At 39.2% G+C, this 15,001-nt stretch overlaps 1 protein-coding gene across 9 annotated transcripts; it reads left to right on the forward strand.

Moving 5' to 3' along the window:
* The first annotated feature begins 227 nt into the window (after positions 1 to 227).
* NXT2 (nuclear transport factor 2 like export factor 2) lies at positions 228 to 14,480 on the forward strand. Of its 9 annotated transcripts, none has more exons than XM_010378666.2 (5): positions 228 to 319; positions 511 to 595; positions 1,621 to 1,707; positions 11,263 to 11,407; positions 12,298 to 14,480. In XM_010378666.2, the coding sequence occupies exons 2-5, from the start codon at positions 581 to 583 to the stop codon at positions 12,477 to 12,479; spliced, it is 429 nt and encodes a 142-aa protein (XP_010376968.1). In that variant the 5' UTR covers positions 228 to 319; positions 511 to 580; the 3' UTR covers positions 12,480 to 14,480. The 9 variants fall into 9 exon arrangements, with proteins under 9 accessions (XP_010376968.1, XP_030790455.1, XP_030790459.1 ...); XM_030934595.1 differs by having other exon boundaries at positions 303 to 319; positions 514 to 595; XM_030934599.1 differs by lacking the exons at positions 228 to 319; positions 511 to 595 and adding an exon at positions 784 to 1,128.
* Positions 14,481 to 15,001: the final 521 nt, after the last annotated feature.

Here is a 15,001-nt window from a genome sequence, read left to right on the forward strand (position 1 = left end):
ATTTTAGGCATACTGCCAAAACATAGTAATCCAGTGAGGGTGATCCTTCCAGAATGTTCCAGAATGCTAAATTGTTCACTATTCATGCACGCCTTTCCCCAAGCTCCGCCCATTTATCCTATAGGCTACAGAATAGGAGGTCTCGCATTTCTAATTGGTCTCCAGAGGGCTTTGGCTCCGCCTCCTGGGGCAAAAAAAGTCCCTGTAATTGAACACTTTCATTTTTGCTTGTCCCCAGGCTTGTCGTTAGAAAACTAAGGGACTTTACTTTTGAGTATCATGTTTACAAAAGCAAAGTGGTTTTTAAATTTTAAACTAAGTAAGTATCAAACAAGTAGATAAGGCGGATAGGAGGGATCTGCAGGAACTGAAGGGAGGTGGAACTTAAGGTTGGAACATCGGTGTGCTTTTAACAACGGACCGAGCTACTTCCGGGAGAGAATGGGAGGGTGGAAAATTCTGTGCGTTTGGCGGGTTTCGCTCTCTTACTAAGTATTGATCATTCCGCAGCAGTGGGGGCCGGACACGTGAGGAGGTAGTGACGCCGCCACTGCCGGAACACGCTGCTGCAGGGTCCCCGATGGCCATGTCTGTGGTGAGTGCTTGGGCCGCGGCAGGTCTGCTGGGCGCCGGACTCCAGTGGCTGATTGGAGGGACTCCGGGGCGGTCTGGTTGCTGCTCACGTGGATAGGTGACGAATCACGGCCCGGCTCTGTACTGCGGGGCGGGACCCACGTTTTGCTGCCCGCCCTGCCGGCCCCAACCCCGCCTGGTTTGCGGTCGCTTTCTGGTCCCGGAAAGGAGCCTGAGCTGGGAAATAGCGAGAGGCGGGGGTGTTGGGATTTGTTGTTTATGGCTTGCATTCTCTTTTTCTTGATTATCTTCCTAAAAATCACTTTCAGTCACCTGACAAAGAAACTGGCGATTCATTGTTCTTAATTCAGTAATAGACTGGGCCCCGTAAATGAATGAGAAGGAAGGTATTCCTTAATTCTCCGGCACGAACGTCAACAGCGTTGGTTTCTTCGGTTTCACAGTTCTTATGCAAACAGCAGTGAATGTTCACGTAATGTGGGAAAGTTTCCTAAGTGGAGCTGCCAGTTTTTCAAGTAGTTGAACTACTTTGGGGTGTGTGTGTGTGTGTGTGTGTGTGTGTGTGTGTGTTTTCCGTTCAACAACTTTGGAGTTTGGCCCTAACATCTCAGTTGAAAAAGAGAAAACACTTGCCTAGCTTATTCAGTGACAGTTTTCGCCGCTGTCTCTCCTTTTCTAAGGGTCAGGTGATGTCATTTTCATTGCCGTGAATGTTTGTAAAATATTGAAAGTCTAAAGTACTTACTTGCCAGGAAAAGATTATAAATTTATATGTAGAGACTGAAAAAGACTCAGATTCATTGAGAAGATTATGTCCTAAAGACATGCACTGAAAATTAGTGAAAAATTTTAAAATTGCAAACTTTAGAGTCCAGCCTTTAAAATGTCTGAATTTATATGAAAGAATGTGGACTATATATAGAACTACATGGTGGTTGAAATGAATCATCAGCTTCTGTCAGTGGTTTTGTGTTTGTGAGGGGTTGAAAAGGTTGGTAATCTATACTTCTGGAATTTTTCTTGTAGGATTTTAAAACTTATGTAGATCAGGCATGTAGAGCTGCTGAGGAGTTTGTCAATATTTACTATGAGACAATGGATAAAAGAAGACGGGTGAGTGTTATAGACTCTACTACTCTTTTTAGACTACTACTCTTTATTAAATACCAGGTCGTGTCTGGAGCCAGCGTTTCATCTGCCTTGCATAAGTGGTAACTGTGGACTTACCCTTTAAAAGCAAATTGCTCAGGGAAGGATTGGTATGGCATTAGTGGGAACATGGGCTCTAGAATCATATCCCAGGTTTACCTTTACCTAGTTTTTTAACCTGGAGCAAGCTGTCATTTTCCCTTAACCTCATTTTATTTTCAGGTTGGTAAGTATGAATTAATTAAAATACCGCACTTAACGTTGGGCCCAGCATATATTCACTTAAATATGTTTCCTTTTCTTAGTTCCGTCAGTTAACCAATATGGTTAAGGTAATATTAGTGCTAATGAAGGGGTCGGTTATTACTGGGAATATTTCCTGATTCGCCCCTTTTATTTCATATATTTATAGATAATTTCTGATTATGGTTCAAAAGTATAGCTCACACCCACAAAAAGTATACATGTAGCATGGATAATACTAAGTCCTCAGCAGACCGAGATTTCATCAGCTTTTTCATTGCAACTTATCCCTGCACCATATCTTTTAAGTAATTATGTCAGTATGTGGTCAAGTGAGTCTTGCCTAGGTCTCTTACCAGCATACAACTGTGCTTTGGAGAACTACTTCTATCCTGCAGCTGCAAAAGTTAATACCCTATCTCTAAAAACCTATTTTTTGTATAAAACCCATTTATTAAACATGGGATTTTATATATATATATATATATATATATATATATATATATACTTTTAAGTTCTGGGATACATGTGCAGAACGTGCAGGTTTGTTACATAGGTATACACGTGCCATGGTGGTTTGCTGCACCCATCAACCCGTCATCTACATTAGGTATTTCTCCTAATGCTATCCCTCCCCTAGCTCCCCACCCCCTGAAAGGCCTGGGTGTGTGATGCTTCCCTCACTGTGTCCATGTGTTCTCATTGTTCAACTCCCACTTATGAGTGAAAACGTGGTGTTTGGTTTTCTGTCTCTGTATTAGTTTGCTGAGAATGATGGTTTCCAGCTTTATCCATGTCCCTGCAAAGGACATGAATTCATCCTTTTTTTATGGCTGTATAGTATTCCATGCTGTATATGTGCCACATTTTCTTTATCCAGTCTAATATTGATGGGCATTTGGGTAGGTTCCAAGTCTTTGCTATTGTGAATAGTGCTGAAATAAATGTATGTGTGCATGTGTCTTTATAGTAGAACGATTTATAATCCTTTGGGTATATACCCAGAAATGGGATTGCTGGGTCAAATGGTATTTCTGGTTCTAGATCCTTGAGGAATTGCCACACTGTCTTCCACAATGGTTGAACTAATTTACACTCACCAACAGTGTAAAAGCATTTCTATTTCTCCACATCCTCTTCAGCACCTGTTGTTTCCTGACTTTTTAATTACCACCATTCTAACTGGCCTGAGATGGTATCTCATTGTGGTTTCGATTTGCATTTCTCTAATGACCAGTGATGAGGCGCTTTTTTCATGCTTGTTGGCCATGTAAATGTCTTCTTTTGAAAAGTGTTTGTTCACATCCTTCACCCACTTTTTGATGGGGTTGTTTTTTTCTTGTAAATTTATTTAAGTTCCTGTAGATTCTGAATATTAGACCTTTGTCAAATGGATAGATTGCAAAAATTTTCTCCCATTCTGTAGGTTGCCTGTTCACTCTGATGATAGTTTATTTTGCTGTGCAGAAGCTCTTTAGTTTAATTAGATCCCATTTGTCTATTTTGGCTCTTGTTGCCATTACTTTTGGTGTTTCAGTCATGAACTCTTTGCCCATGCCTATGTCCTGAATGATATTGCGTAGGTTTTCTTGTAGAGTTTTATGGTTTGGGTGTTACGTCTTCTAAGTGTTTAATCCATCTTGAGTTAATCTTTGTATAAAGTGTAAGGAAGGGGTCCAGTTTCAGTTTTCTGCATATGGCTAGCCAGTTTTCCCAGCACGATTTATTAAATAGGGAATCCTTTCCCCATTGCTTGTTTTTATCGGGTAAAAACCTATTTTTTAAGGCAAGAGATAAAAGAAGTTTCTTGTACTGATATTTGATGTCAGGGAAAAGGGATGTGACAATGGATGTTTATTGTGCCTTGCCTTGAATGTGCATTGTACCTTATTGCTTTCAAAAAATAAAGTAGAAAAAAACAGACAACATAGTTTATTACCAGTGTCAAGGTATGTGTTGACTTTTTTTTTTTTTTTTTTTTTTTTGCGATGGAGTCTCACTCTGTCACCCAGGCTGGAGTGCAGTGGCACGATCTTGGCTTGCTGCAACCTCTGCCGCCCAGGTCAAGCGATTCTCCTGCCCCAGCCTCCCGAGTAGCTGGGATTACAGGCACCTGCCACCGTGCCCGGCTAATTTTTGTAGTTTTAGTGGAGATGGGGTTTCACCATCTTGACCAGGCCAGTCTTGAACTCCTTACCTCGTGATCCACGCGCCTCAGCCTCCCAAAGTGCTGGGATTACAGGCGCGAGCCACTGTGCCCGCCCGGCCTTTTAACCCAAGTTACGTTATAGAATTAAGCTAATAGTGTGTCTTGTGACCCCAGAGTTTTAACTGTTGAATTTCTGCCTCATTCGGGCCGTAACTTATTTGACTTATCAAAGTCTCTGCTTTAGCAAGTACTCATGATTCTTTTGAACTAAGTACACTAATAGAGTAGTACTATAGCCGAGCATGGTGTGACATGCCTGTAACCCCAGCTACTCGGGAGACTGAGGCAAGAGGATTTCTTGACCCCAAGACTTTGAGACCAGCCTGAGGCAATAGAGCGGGACCCTGTCTCAAAAAACAGAATAAATTTTAAGAAAACACAGACCTATTCTCTAAAAAATGGAAGTAATGAACTAATTCTTTCTAACACATGCAGATATTAAATGTTTCATATATATAGCCACTAGCATTAAAGGTTACAGGTAGGGCTTGATCAAAAACTTTGTTAATTCTCATAATTACAAAAGGAAGACACACTAAAACTCGCTTGAGGCTGCATGTGCTTGGAATTTGTGATCATTTAATTCATTTAAATACAGAAAGCAGAACTTAATTGGATGCAAGGTTTTATTGTGTCTAAAGTGAAATGTGAAAAAATATATTTTACTGCCTAGTTTATGAAGAGTAAGATGATATTTCTTTAAGGCCAAGATTTTTTTTTTTATTATTATACTTTAAGTTCTAGGGTACATGTGCATAACGGGCAGGTTTGTTACATATGTATACTTGTGCCATGTTGTGTGCTGCACCCATCAACTCGTCAGCACCCATCAATTCATTATTTATATCATGTATAACTCCCAATGCAGTCCCTCTCCCCTCCCCCCTCCCCATGATAGGCCCCAGTGTGTGATGTTCCCCTTACCGAGTCCAAGTGATCTCATTGTTCAATTCCCACCTATGAGTGAGAACATGCGGTGTTTGGTTTTCTGTTCTTGGCGATAGTTTGCTAAGAATGATGGTTTCCAGCTGCATCCATGTCCCTACAAAGGACGCAAACTCATCCTTTTTTATGGCTGCATAGTATTCCATGGCGTATATGTGCCACATTTTCTTAATCCAGTCTGTCACAGATGGACATTTGGGTTGATTCCAAGTCTTTGCTATTGTGAATAGTGCTGCAATAAACATACGTGTACATGTGTCTTTGTAGTAGAATAATTTATAATCCTTTGGGTATATACCCAGTAGTGGGATGACTGGGTCATATGGTACATCTAGTTCTAGATCCTTGAGGAATTGCCATACTGTTTTCCATAATGGTTGAACTAGTTTACAATCCCACCAACAGTGTAAAAGTGTTCCTATTTCTCCACATCCTCTCCAACACCTGTTGTTTCCTGACTTTTTAATGATTGCCATTCTAACTGGTGTGAGATGGTATCTCATTGTGGTTTTGATTTGCATTTCTCTGATGGCGAGTGATGATGAGCATTTTTTCATGTGTCTGTTGGCTGTATGAATGTCTTCTTTTGAGAAATGTCTGTTCATATCCTTTCCCCACTTTTTGATGGGGTTGTTTGTTTTTTTCTTGTATATTTGTTTGAGTTCTTTGTAGATTCTGGATATTAGCCCTTTGTCAGATGAGTAGATTGCAAAAATTTTCTCCCATTCTGTAGGTGGCCTGTTCACTCTGATGGTAGTTTCTTTTGCTGTGCAGAAGCTCTTTAGTTTAATTAGATCCCATTTGTCAATTTTGGCTTTTGCTGCCGTTGCTTTTGGTGTTTTAGACATGAAGTCCTTGCCCATGCCTATGTCCTGAATGGTACTATCTTGATTTTCTTCTAGGGTTTTTATGGTATTAGGTCTAACATTTAAGTCTCTAATCCATCTTGAATTAATCTTCGTATAAGGAGTAAGGAAAGGATCCAGTTTCAGCTTTCTACTTATGGCTAGCCAATTTTCCCAGCACCATTTATTAAATAGGGAATCCTTTCCCCATTTCTTGTTTCTCTCAGGTTTTTCAAAGATCAGATGGCTGTAGATGTGTGGTATTATTTCTGAGGACTCTGTTCTGTTCCATTGGTCTATATCTCTGTTTTGGTACCAGTACCATGCTGTTTTGGTTACTGTACCCTTGTAGTATAGTTTGAAGTCAGGTAGCGTGATGCCTCCAGCTTTGTCCTTTTGACTTAGGATTGTCTTGGCAATGCGGGCTCTTTTTTGGTTCCATATGAACTTTAAAGCAGTTTTTTCCAATTCTGTGAAGAAACTCATTGGTAGCTTGATGGGGATGGCATTGAATCTATAAATAACCTTGGGCAGTATGGCCATTTTCACGATATTGATTCTTCCTATCCATGAGCATGGTATGTTCTTCCATTTGTTTGTGTCCTCTTTTATTTCACTGAGCAGTGGTTTGTAGTTCTCCTTGACGAGGTCCTTTACATCCCTTGTAAGTTGGATTCCTAGGTATTTTATTCTCTTTGAAGCAATTGTGAATGGAAGTTCATTCCTGATTTGGCTCTCTGCTTGTCTGTTACTGGTGTATAAGAATGCTTGTGATTTTTGCACATTAATTTTGTATCCTGAGACTTTGCTGAAGTTGCTTATCAGCTTGAGGAGATTTTGGGCTGAGACAATGGGGTTTTCTAAATATACAATCATGTCATCTGCAAACAGGAACATTTTGACTTCTTCTTTTCCTAACTGAATACCCTTGATTTCTTTCTCTTGCCTGATTGCCCTAGCCAGAACTTCCAACACTATGTTGAATAGGAGTGGTGAGAGAGGGCATCCCTGTCTTGTGCCAGTTTTCAAAGGGAATTTTTCCAGTTTTTGCCCATTCAGTATGATACTAGCTGTGGGTTTGTCATAAATAGCTCTTATTATTTTGAGGTACGTTCCATCAATACCGAATTTATTGAGCATTTTTAGCATGAAGAGCTGTTGAATTTTGTCAAAAGCCTTTTCTGCATCTATTGAGATAATCATGTGGTTCTTGTCTTTGGTTCTGTTTATATTGCTGGCATTACGTTTATTGATTTGCGAATGTTGAACCAGCCTTGCATCCCAGGGATGAAGCCCACTTGATCATAGTGGATAAGCTTTTTGATGTGCTGCTGAATCCGGTTTGCCAGTATTTTATTGAGGATTTTTGCATCGATGTTCATTAGGGATATTGGTCTAAAATTCTCTTTTTTTGTTGTGTCTCTGCCAGGCTTTGGTATCAGGATGATGTTGGCCTCATAAAAAGAGTTAGGGAGGATTCCCTCTTTTTCTATTGATTGGAATAGTTTCAGAAGGAATGGTACCAGCTCCTCCTTGTACCTCTGGTAGAATTCAGCTGTGAATCCATCTGGTCCTGGACTTTTTTTGGTGGGTAGGCTATTAATTATTGCCTCAATTTCAGAGCCTGCTATTGGTCTATTCAGGGATTCAACTTTTTCCTGGTTTAGTCTTGGGAGAGTGTAAGTGTCCAGGAAATTATCCATTTCTTCTAGATTTTCTAGTTGATTTGCATAGAGGTGTTTATAGTATTCTCTGATGGTAGTTTGTATTTCTGTGGGGTCGGTGGTGATATCCCCTTTATCATTTTTTATTGCGTCTATTTGATTCTTCTCTCTTTTCTTCTTTATTAGTCTTGCTAGCGGTCTGTCAATTTTGTTGATCTTTTCAAAAAACCAACTCCTGGATTCATTGATTTTTTGGAGGAATTTTTGTGTCTCTATCTCCTTCAGTTCTGCTCTGATCTTAGTTATTTCTTGCCTTCTGCTAGCTTTTGAATGTGTTTGCTCTTGCCTCTCTAGTTCTTTTAATTGTGCTGTTAGAGTGTCAATTTTAGATCTTTCCAGCTTTCTCTTGTGGGCATTTAGTGCTATAAATTTCCCTCTACACACTGCTTTAAATGTGTCTCAGAGATTCCGGTATGTTGTATCTTTGTTCTCATTGGTCAAAGAACATCTTTATTTCTGCTTTCATTTCGTTATGTACCCAGTAGTCATTCAGGAGCAGGTTGTTCAGTTTCCATGTAGTTGAGCGGTTTTGATTGAGTTTCTTAGTCCTGAGTTCTAGTTTGATTGCACTGTGGTCTGAGAGACAGTTTGTTATAATTTCTGTTCTTTTACATTTGCTGAGGAGTGCTTTACTTCCAATTATGTGGTCAATTTTGGAATAAGTGTGATGTGGTGCTGAGAAGAATGTATATTCTGTTGATTTGGGGTGGAGAGTTCTATAGATGTCTATTAGGTCCACTTGGTGCAGAGATGAGTTCAATTCCTGGATATCCTTGTTAACTTTCTGTCTCGTTGATCTGTCTAATGTTGACAGTGGAGTGTTGAAGTCTCCCATTATTATTGTATGGGAGTCTAAGTCTCTTTGTAAGTCTCTAAGGACTTGATTTATGAATCTGGGTGCTCCTGTATTGGGTGCATATATATTTAGGATAGTTAGCTCTTCCTGTTGAATTGATCCCTTTACCATTATGTAATGGCCTTCTTTGTCTCTTTTGATCTTTGATGCTTAAAGTCTGTTTTATCAGAGACTAGGATTGCAACCCCTGCTTTTTTTTGTTCTCCATTTGCTTGGTAGATCTTCCTCCATCCCTTTATTTTGAGCCTATGTATGTCTCTGCGTGTGAGATGGGTCTCCTGAATACAGCAGACTGATGGGTCTTGACTCTTTATCCAGTTTGCCAGTCTGTGTCTTTTAATTGGAGCATTTAGTCCATTTACATTTAAGGTTAATATTGTTATATGTGAACTTGATCCTGCCATTATATTAACTGGTTATTTTGCTCGTTAGTTGATGCAGTTTCTTCCTAGCCTCGATGGTCTTTACATTTTGGCATGTTTTTGCAATGGATGGTACCAGTTGTTCCTTTCCATGTTTAGTGCTTCCTTCAGGGTCTCTTGTAAGGCAGGCCTGGTGGTGACAAAATCTCTAAGCATTTGCTTATCTGTAAAGATTTCATTTCTCCTTCACTTATGAAACTTAGTTTGGCTGGATATGAAATTCTGGGTTTAAAATTCTTTTCTTTAAGAACGTTGAATATTGGCCCCCACTCCCTTCTGGCTTTTAGAGTTTCTGCCGAGACATCTGCTGTTAGTCTGATGGGCTTCCCTTTGTGGGTAACCCGACCTTTCTCTCTGGCTGCCCTTAAGATTTTTTCCTTCATTTCAACTTTGGTGAATCTGGCAATTATGTGTCTTGGAGCTGCTCTTCTGGAGGAGTATCTTTGTGGCGTTCTCTGTATTTCCTGAATTTGAATGTTGGCCTGCCCTACTAGGTTGGGGAAGTTCTCCTGGATGATATCCTGAAGAGTGTTTTCCAACTTGGTTCCATTTTCCCCGTCACTTTCAGGCACCCCAATCAGACGTAGATTTGGTCTTTTTACATAATCCCATACTTCTTGCAGGCTTTGTTCATTTCTTTTTCTTCTTTTTTCTTTTGGTTTCTCTTCTTGCTTCATTTCATTCATTTGATCCTCAATCGCTGATACGCTTTCTTCCAGTTGATCGAGTCGGTTACTGAAGCTTGTGCATTTGTCACGTATTTCTCGTGTCATGGTTTTCATCTCTGTCATTTCGTTTATGACCTTCTCTGCATTAATTAGTCTAGCTGTCAATTCTTCCACTCTTTTTTCAAGATTTTTAGTTTCTTTGCGCTGGGTACGTAATTCCTCCTTTAGCTCTGAGAAGTTTGATGGACTGAAGCCTTCTTCTCTCATCTCGTCAAAGTCATACTCTGACCAGCTTTGATCTATTGCTGGCGATGGGCTGCGCTCCTTTGCAGGGGGAGATGCGCTCTTATTTTTTGAATTTCCCGCTTTTCTGCCCTGCTTTTTCCCCATCTTTGTGGTTTTATCTGTCTCTGGTCTTTGATGATGGTGACGTACTGATGGGGTTTTGGTATAGGTGTCCTTCCTGTTTGATAGTTTTCCTTCTGACAGTCAGGACCCTCAGCTGTAGGTCTGTTGGAGATTGCTTGAGGTCCACTCCAGACCCTGTTTGCCTGGGTATCAGCAGCAGAGGTTGCGGAAGATAGAATATTGCTGAACAGCGAGTGTACCTGTCTGATTCGTACTCTGGAAGCTCCCTCTCAGGGGTGTACTCCACCCTGTGAGGTGTGGGGTGTCTGCCCCTGGTGGGGGATGTCTCCCAGTTAGGCTACTCAGGGGTCAGGGACCCGCTTGAGCAGGCAGTCTGTCCGTTCTCAGATCTCAGCCTCCGTGTTGGGAGATCCACTGCTCTCTTCAAAGCTGTCAGACAGAGTCATTTGCGTCTGCAGAGGTTCTGCTGCTTTTTTGTTGTTTTTTATCTGTGCCCTGTCCCCAGAGGTGGAGTCTACAGAGACAGGCAGATTTCCTTGAGCTGCTGTGAGCTCCACCCAGTTCGAGCTTCCCAGGGGCTTTGTTTACCTACTTAAGCCTCAGCAATGGCAGGTGCCCCTCCCCCAGCCTGGCTGCTGCCGTTTCGGTTAGATCGCAGACTGCTGTGTTAGCAATGAGGGAGGCTCCGTGGGCATGGGACCCTCCCAGCCAGGTGTGGGATATATTCTCCTGGTGTGCCCGTTTGCTTAAAGCGCAGTATTGGGGTGGGAGTCACCCGATTTTCCAGGTGTTGTGTGTCTCAGTTCCCCTGGCTAGGAAAAGGGATTCCCTTCCCCCTTGCGCTTCCCAGGTGAGACGATGCCTCGCCCTGCTTCAGCTCTTGCTGGTCGGGCTGCAGCAGCTGACCAGCACCGACTGTCCAGCACTCCCTAGTGAGATGACCCCAGTACCTCAGTTGAAAATGCAGAAATCACCGGTCTTCTGTGTCACTCGCGCTGGGAGTTGGAGACTGGAGCTGTTCCTATTCAGCCATCTTGCTCCGCCCCCCAAGGCCAAGATTATAAGACAGACCTTTTGTTCACATTGGTTTCCAGTGGAGATGGAGCAAGTGGAGTGGAGATGAAGATAGAACTACAAAAAATGTTTATATACAATCTGTAATATTTTAATCCATTTCTATAAAATTTTTATCTAGAAGCAGAATTATTTGTCTTTTTAAAATTTGTCTTTCTTTTTAGGCACTAACCAGGCTGTATCTGGACAAGGCCACCTTAATATGGAATGGAAATGTTGTTTCAGGGCTGGATGCCCTAAATAATTTTTTTGACACATTGCCTTCTAGTGAGTTCCAGGTCAATATGTTAGATTGCCAACCAGTTCATGGTAAGATCATGATCTTTCAAGATGCTTCCTTTGTTTTCCTTTAGTAAGCACTGAGCTTTTATACCAAAAGCAGCGAGAAACTTTTAGTAGTAGAACTATTTACTTATTTGAGCAAGTTAAATATTATGAAAAATTTAACTGTCCAGTCAAACTTTGGTCTTCCTTCAGATTCTTTCCACTACTAGGTTTTGATGGATTGTGTGATTTTGGCTTATTAAAAGTTGTATGTAAAGTTGAGATTAAGTGTGACTTTTGTAAATAGAGGGGAAAGATAATCTGATTTCTCGAAATAGTTGCCTGCTGGACCCTGGAATGTCTCCAGAGTAAAATTATACCGTATCTCTGATTAATGTGTTTCAGTATCTTACAATCTATTAATATTTCACAGAAATTTACTCTGTTATGTGAAAGGATGACTTTTGACAAGACAATTTGATTCCAGGTAGATGGATACAGTTGAATATAACCTCTAGGTGGAGTCCTAAGTGCCTTAAATTGTAGTTTAGGGTGATTTTTTTTTTCCTTTATAATTTCTGAAAAGAACAATAGTTTAAGAAGCAAAACATGAGTAAGCTCCGTTAGAAAACTGAAATTTTAATTCTGAAATATTTATATATATATATGAAGGAAATGGTCCTATGCTAGATATAAGCCCCCCTCATTTTAAAACTAGAGTATCCCAAAGTTTTCTGGACTGAAAATAATTTTAATATATTTGAATGAGTATTTAGTTTTCTGGATTTGGGTATGCATGCTTAAGGGACAGAAAGTTTATGAAAAAATTTTTAAGCATTAGTCCATAAACAGTGTATTTTAAGCCTAAAAATCTGCTTATTTAAAGATAGAAAATGACCTGTTCTCTCTTTTTTTTTTTTTTAATGTGGATAAAGAGCAAGCAACTCAGTCCCAAACTACAGTTCTTGTTGTGACCAGTGGAACTGTGAAGTTTGATGGAAACAAACAACATTACTTCAACCAGAACTTCCTGCTGACTGCTCAGTCCACTCCCAACAATACTGTGTGGAAGATTGCAAGTGATTGCTTCCGTTTTCAAGATTGGTCTAGTAGTTAAAGGGGCAAAAGTCCATTCTCATTTGGTCCATTAGTTCCAGCAACTGAAATTTATGTGAATTATTTTGATTGTAGAAGCACTAATAATATGTGCTAAAACTAAATTTCTTTAATATTTTCTATTCCTATCAGCACCTTTTCTAGCAGCTGCCAGTTTGGAGCATTGCCCTCTAAGAGCTTTAAAGCTATTTTTTTACATGCCTTATATACATTCCAATAATGACATTCTTACAGTAATATTAAACACATGATCTTGGTACTAACATACTCACTGTGAACCCAGCCTATTGCAAAAATAAAATCCTTTTATAATATTATCTATGGGATGTCACCACAATATAATGCTCTGGGAAGAAGTGAAGTTTTTTGGTTATTAGGTTAATTTTGTAGTAAAACACATTGCCTGTTTTCAGTTAACACTGGTAATGCCATTTTAATATATGACTTTTTCAAATCAGTTCAGTGAAAATAGTACAGATTTAGGTTTACATAACTACTCTGACATAGTGGAATTGCATATAGAGATGTTCAGTAGTCTTTTTTCATTCTAAGTGATTTTATTTTGACATGTTTTCTTATGAAGTAAATTAATCAACTAGAGAGGTGCAAAACATTCTCAGTTGATATCTGGGTATTGGGTGCATTTTGTGGCTTAAAAACAAAGCTTCCTAAAAAGATTTTTCTTGGCAGCTTCAGGTCTATACATTTAGGTAATGAGTGGTAGTACAACTAATAGCTTTAACAGGAGAATAGGGAATGAGAAATAGAAATCCAAGGCTGAAGCCAAAAGTAAGGAGGGTGGCCAAATGGTAAACTGCTGGTACTTGTTTTCTACCTCCTAAAACTGTAGCTTATTTTTAGGATTTAAATCACTAAGTTAATAAGTATCCTTGCCAAATGATCATGAGTGTCATTTTTGTTCTAAGACTAATATTTTTAGATCTTTTCACTTCACCTCATACTTATCATCAATGTATATCTCCATTTATTCAAGAACTCACTGGGGTAAAATAACAGCAATAAACCTAACCTTTTAACAGGGTCTAACATGAGAGTTGGAGTCAAAGCCATTGTTATCTTTTGGTGATACCCTTAAATTTTAAGTCTTCCATGTGAACTTTAGGCCCAAAGTTTCTTATGTATGACACATCCCCCAAATAAGTGATTTTTTTCCCAGTGCTTTGTACTGTCAACTGCATTATCTTTAGTTATTTAAAGGTAGAATTATTTAATTTTGTGATTTGTTCTTCCATATGACATTGAGCAAATAGATCTCTTTTAAAATATGTTTCTGCTATGTGGCTAACTCATTGTTCTTTTTTAAAAAGAAAATGGAGAATAGCAAATCTTCATGATAATCCTCAAAAGAACAAAATGCTTAACTTTGTCTCTCAATTTCTAAAGGTGAAAAACCTAGATTTGCTTTTGCTTAAACATTAAATATCTTTTCCATTTTTTAATGTTTATAAGCTAGATATGTCAACTTTGTTTCTACATGGCAACCAAAAACTGTTTCTTTTCACTTAATTATAAAACCAGTAATTCATTTACTCTTGCCCAAAACCATACACTGTATTTCTGTTATAGTAACAGAATTATGTAGAATTGTATGAAACTCAGATTTAAACCATGCTTTCTTGTGGTACTGATCGAAACTTACACATTTTATTCTACTCATAGTGAGCTTATTCTTATTTTGGATTCATTTTCCAAAACCACAGCTTTAGCAGCAACAATCAGAATGCCCAAATGCTGTCCTTTCCCTTATGGAGAATAATGTCAAGTAAAAGCTGCATATAACTAGCAATAACTACATTGAATGGTGCGCATTGTTCATGATTGTTGTGTGTTTTAAGACTTCTATATAAATTGCTTTTTCCAAACTCCGTATAACTTTTAAATGGCTGGAACTACTCTTACAAGGACTAGACTGTATTTTTGACATGCTCTTATTTTTGTAACTTGAAAAAATAAAATTTTGCCTTGTGACAGATTTTCTCAAGCTTGTTTTAAGGTCTTTGATTTTTGTTCTTAGGTTTCAGAATGATTACTTGTTTCTTTACAATATAAGGTTTTTCAAATTTAGAAAAAAATTACAGTAGTGTGTTGACAACAGTGGTTAACAACTTGGATCTTCTTTTTGTTCTTTCTGTAACCTGCCACATCTTTCCCATTTTCCTGCCAATTATTCACATTCCTGAGATCATCACTTGTTTGAGATACCTGTAGGTTATTGGCGAAAAGTTGGAAATCTTAACCTTGAGAAACCAGCTAAAATACTGTATTCAGTAGGCAGTGAAACCAAAATACAGTTGATTTCCAGAAAGAATGGTCCATTAACTTTAATTCTACATTAAAGATGTGTCAACACTACTGGGTAAATAACGAAATGAAGGCAGAAATAAAGGTGTTCTTTGAAACCAATGAGAACAAAGACACAACATACCGGAATCTCTGAGACACATTTAAAGCAGTGTGTAGAGGGAAATTTACAGCACTAAATGCCCACGAGAGAAACTAGGA

This window comes from Rhinopithecus roxellana, chromosome 7, assembly GCF_007565055.1.
Source record: "Rhinopithecus roxellana isolate Shanxi Qingling chromosome 7, ASM756505v1, whole genome shotgun sequence".
Taxonomy (NCBI): domain Eukaryota; kingdom Metazoa; phylum Chordata; class Mammalia; order Primates; family Cercopithecidae; genus Rhinopithecus; species Rhinopithecus roxellana.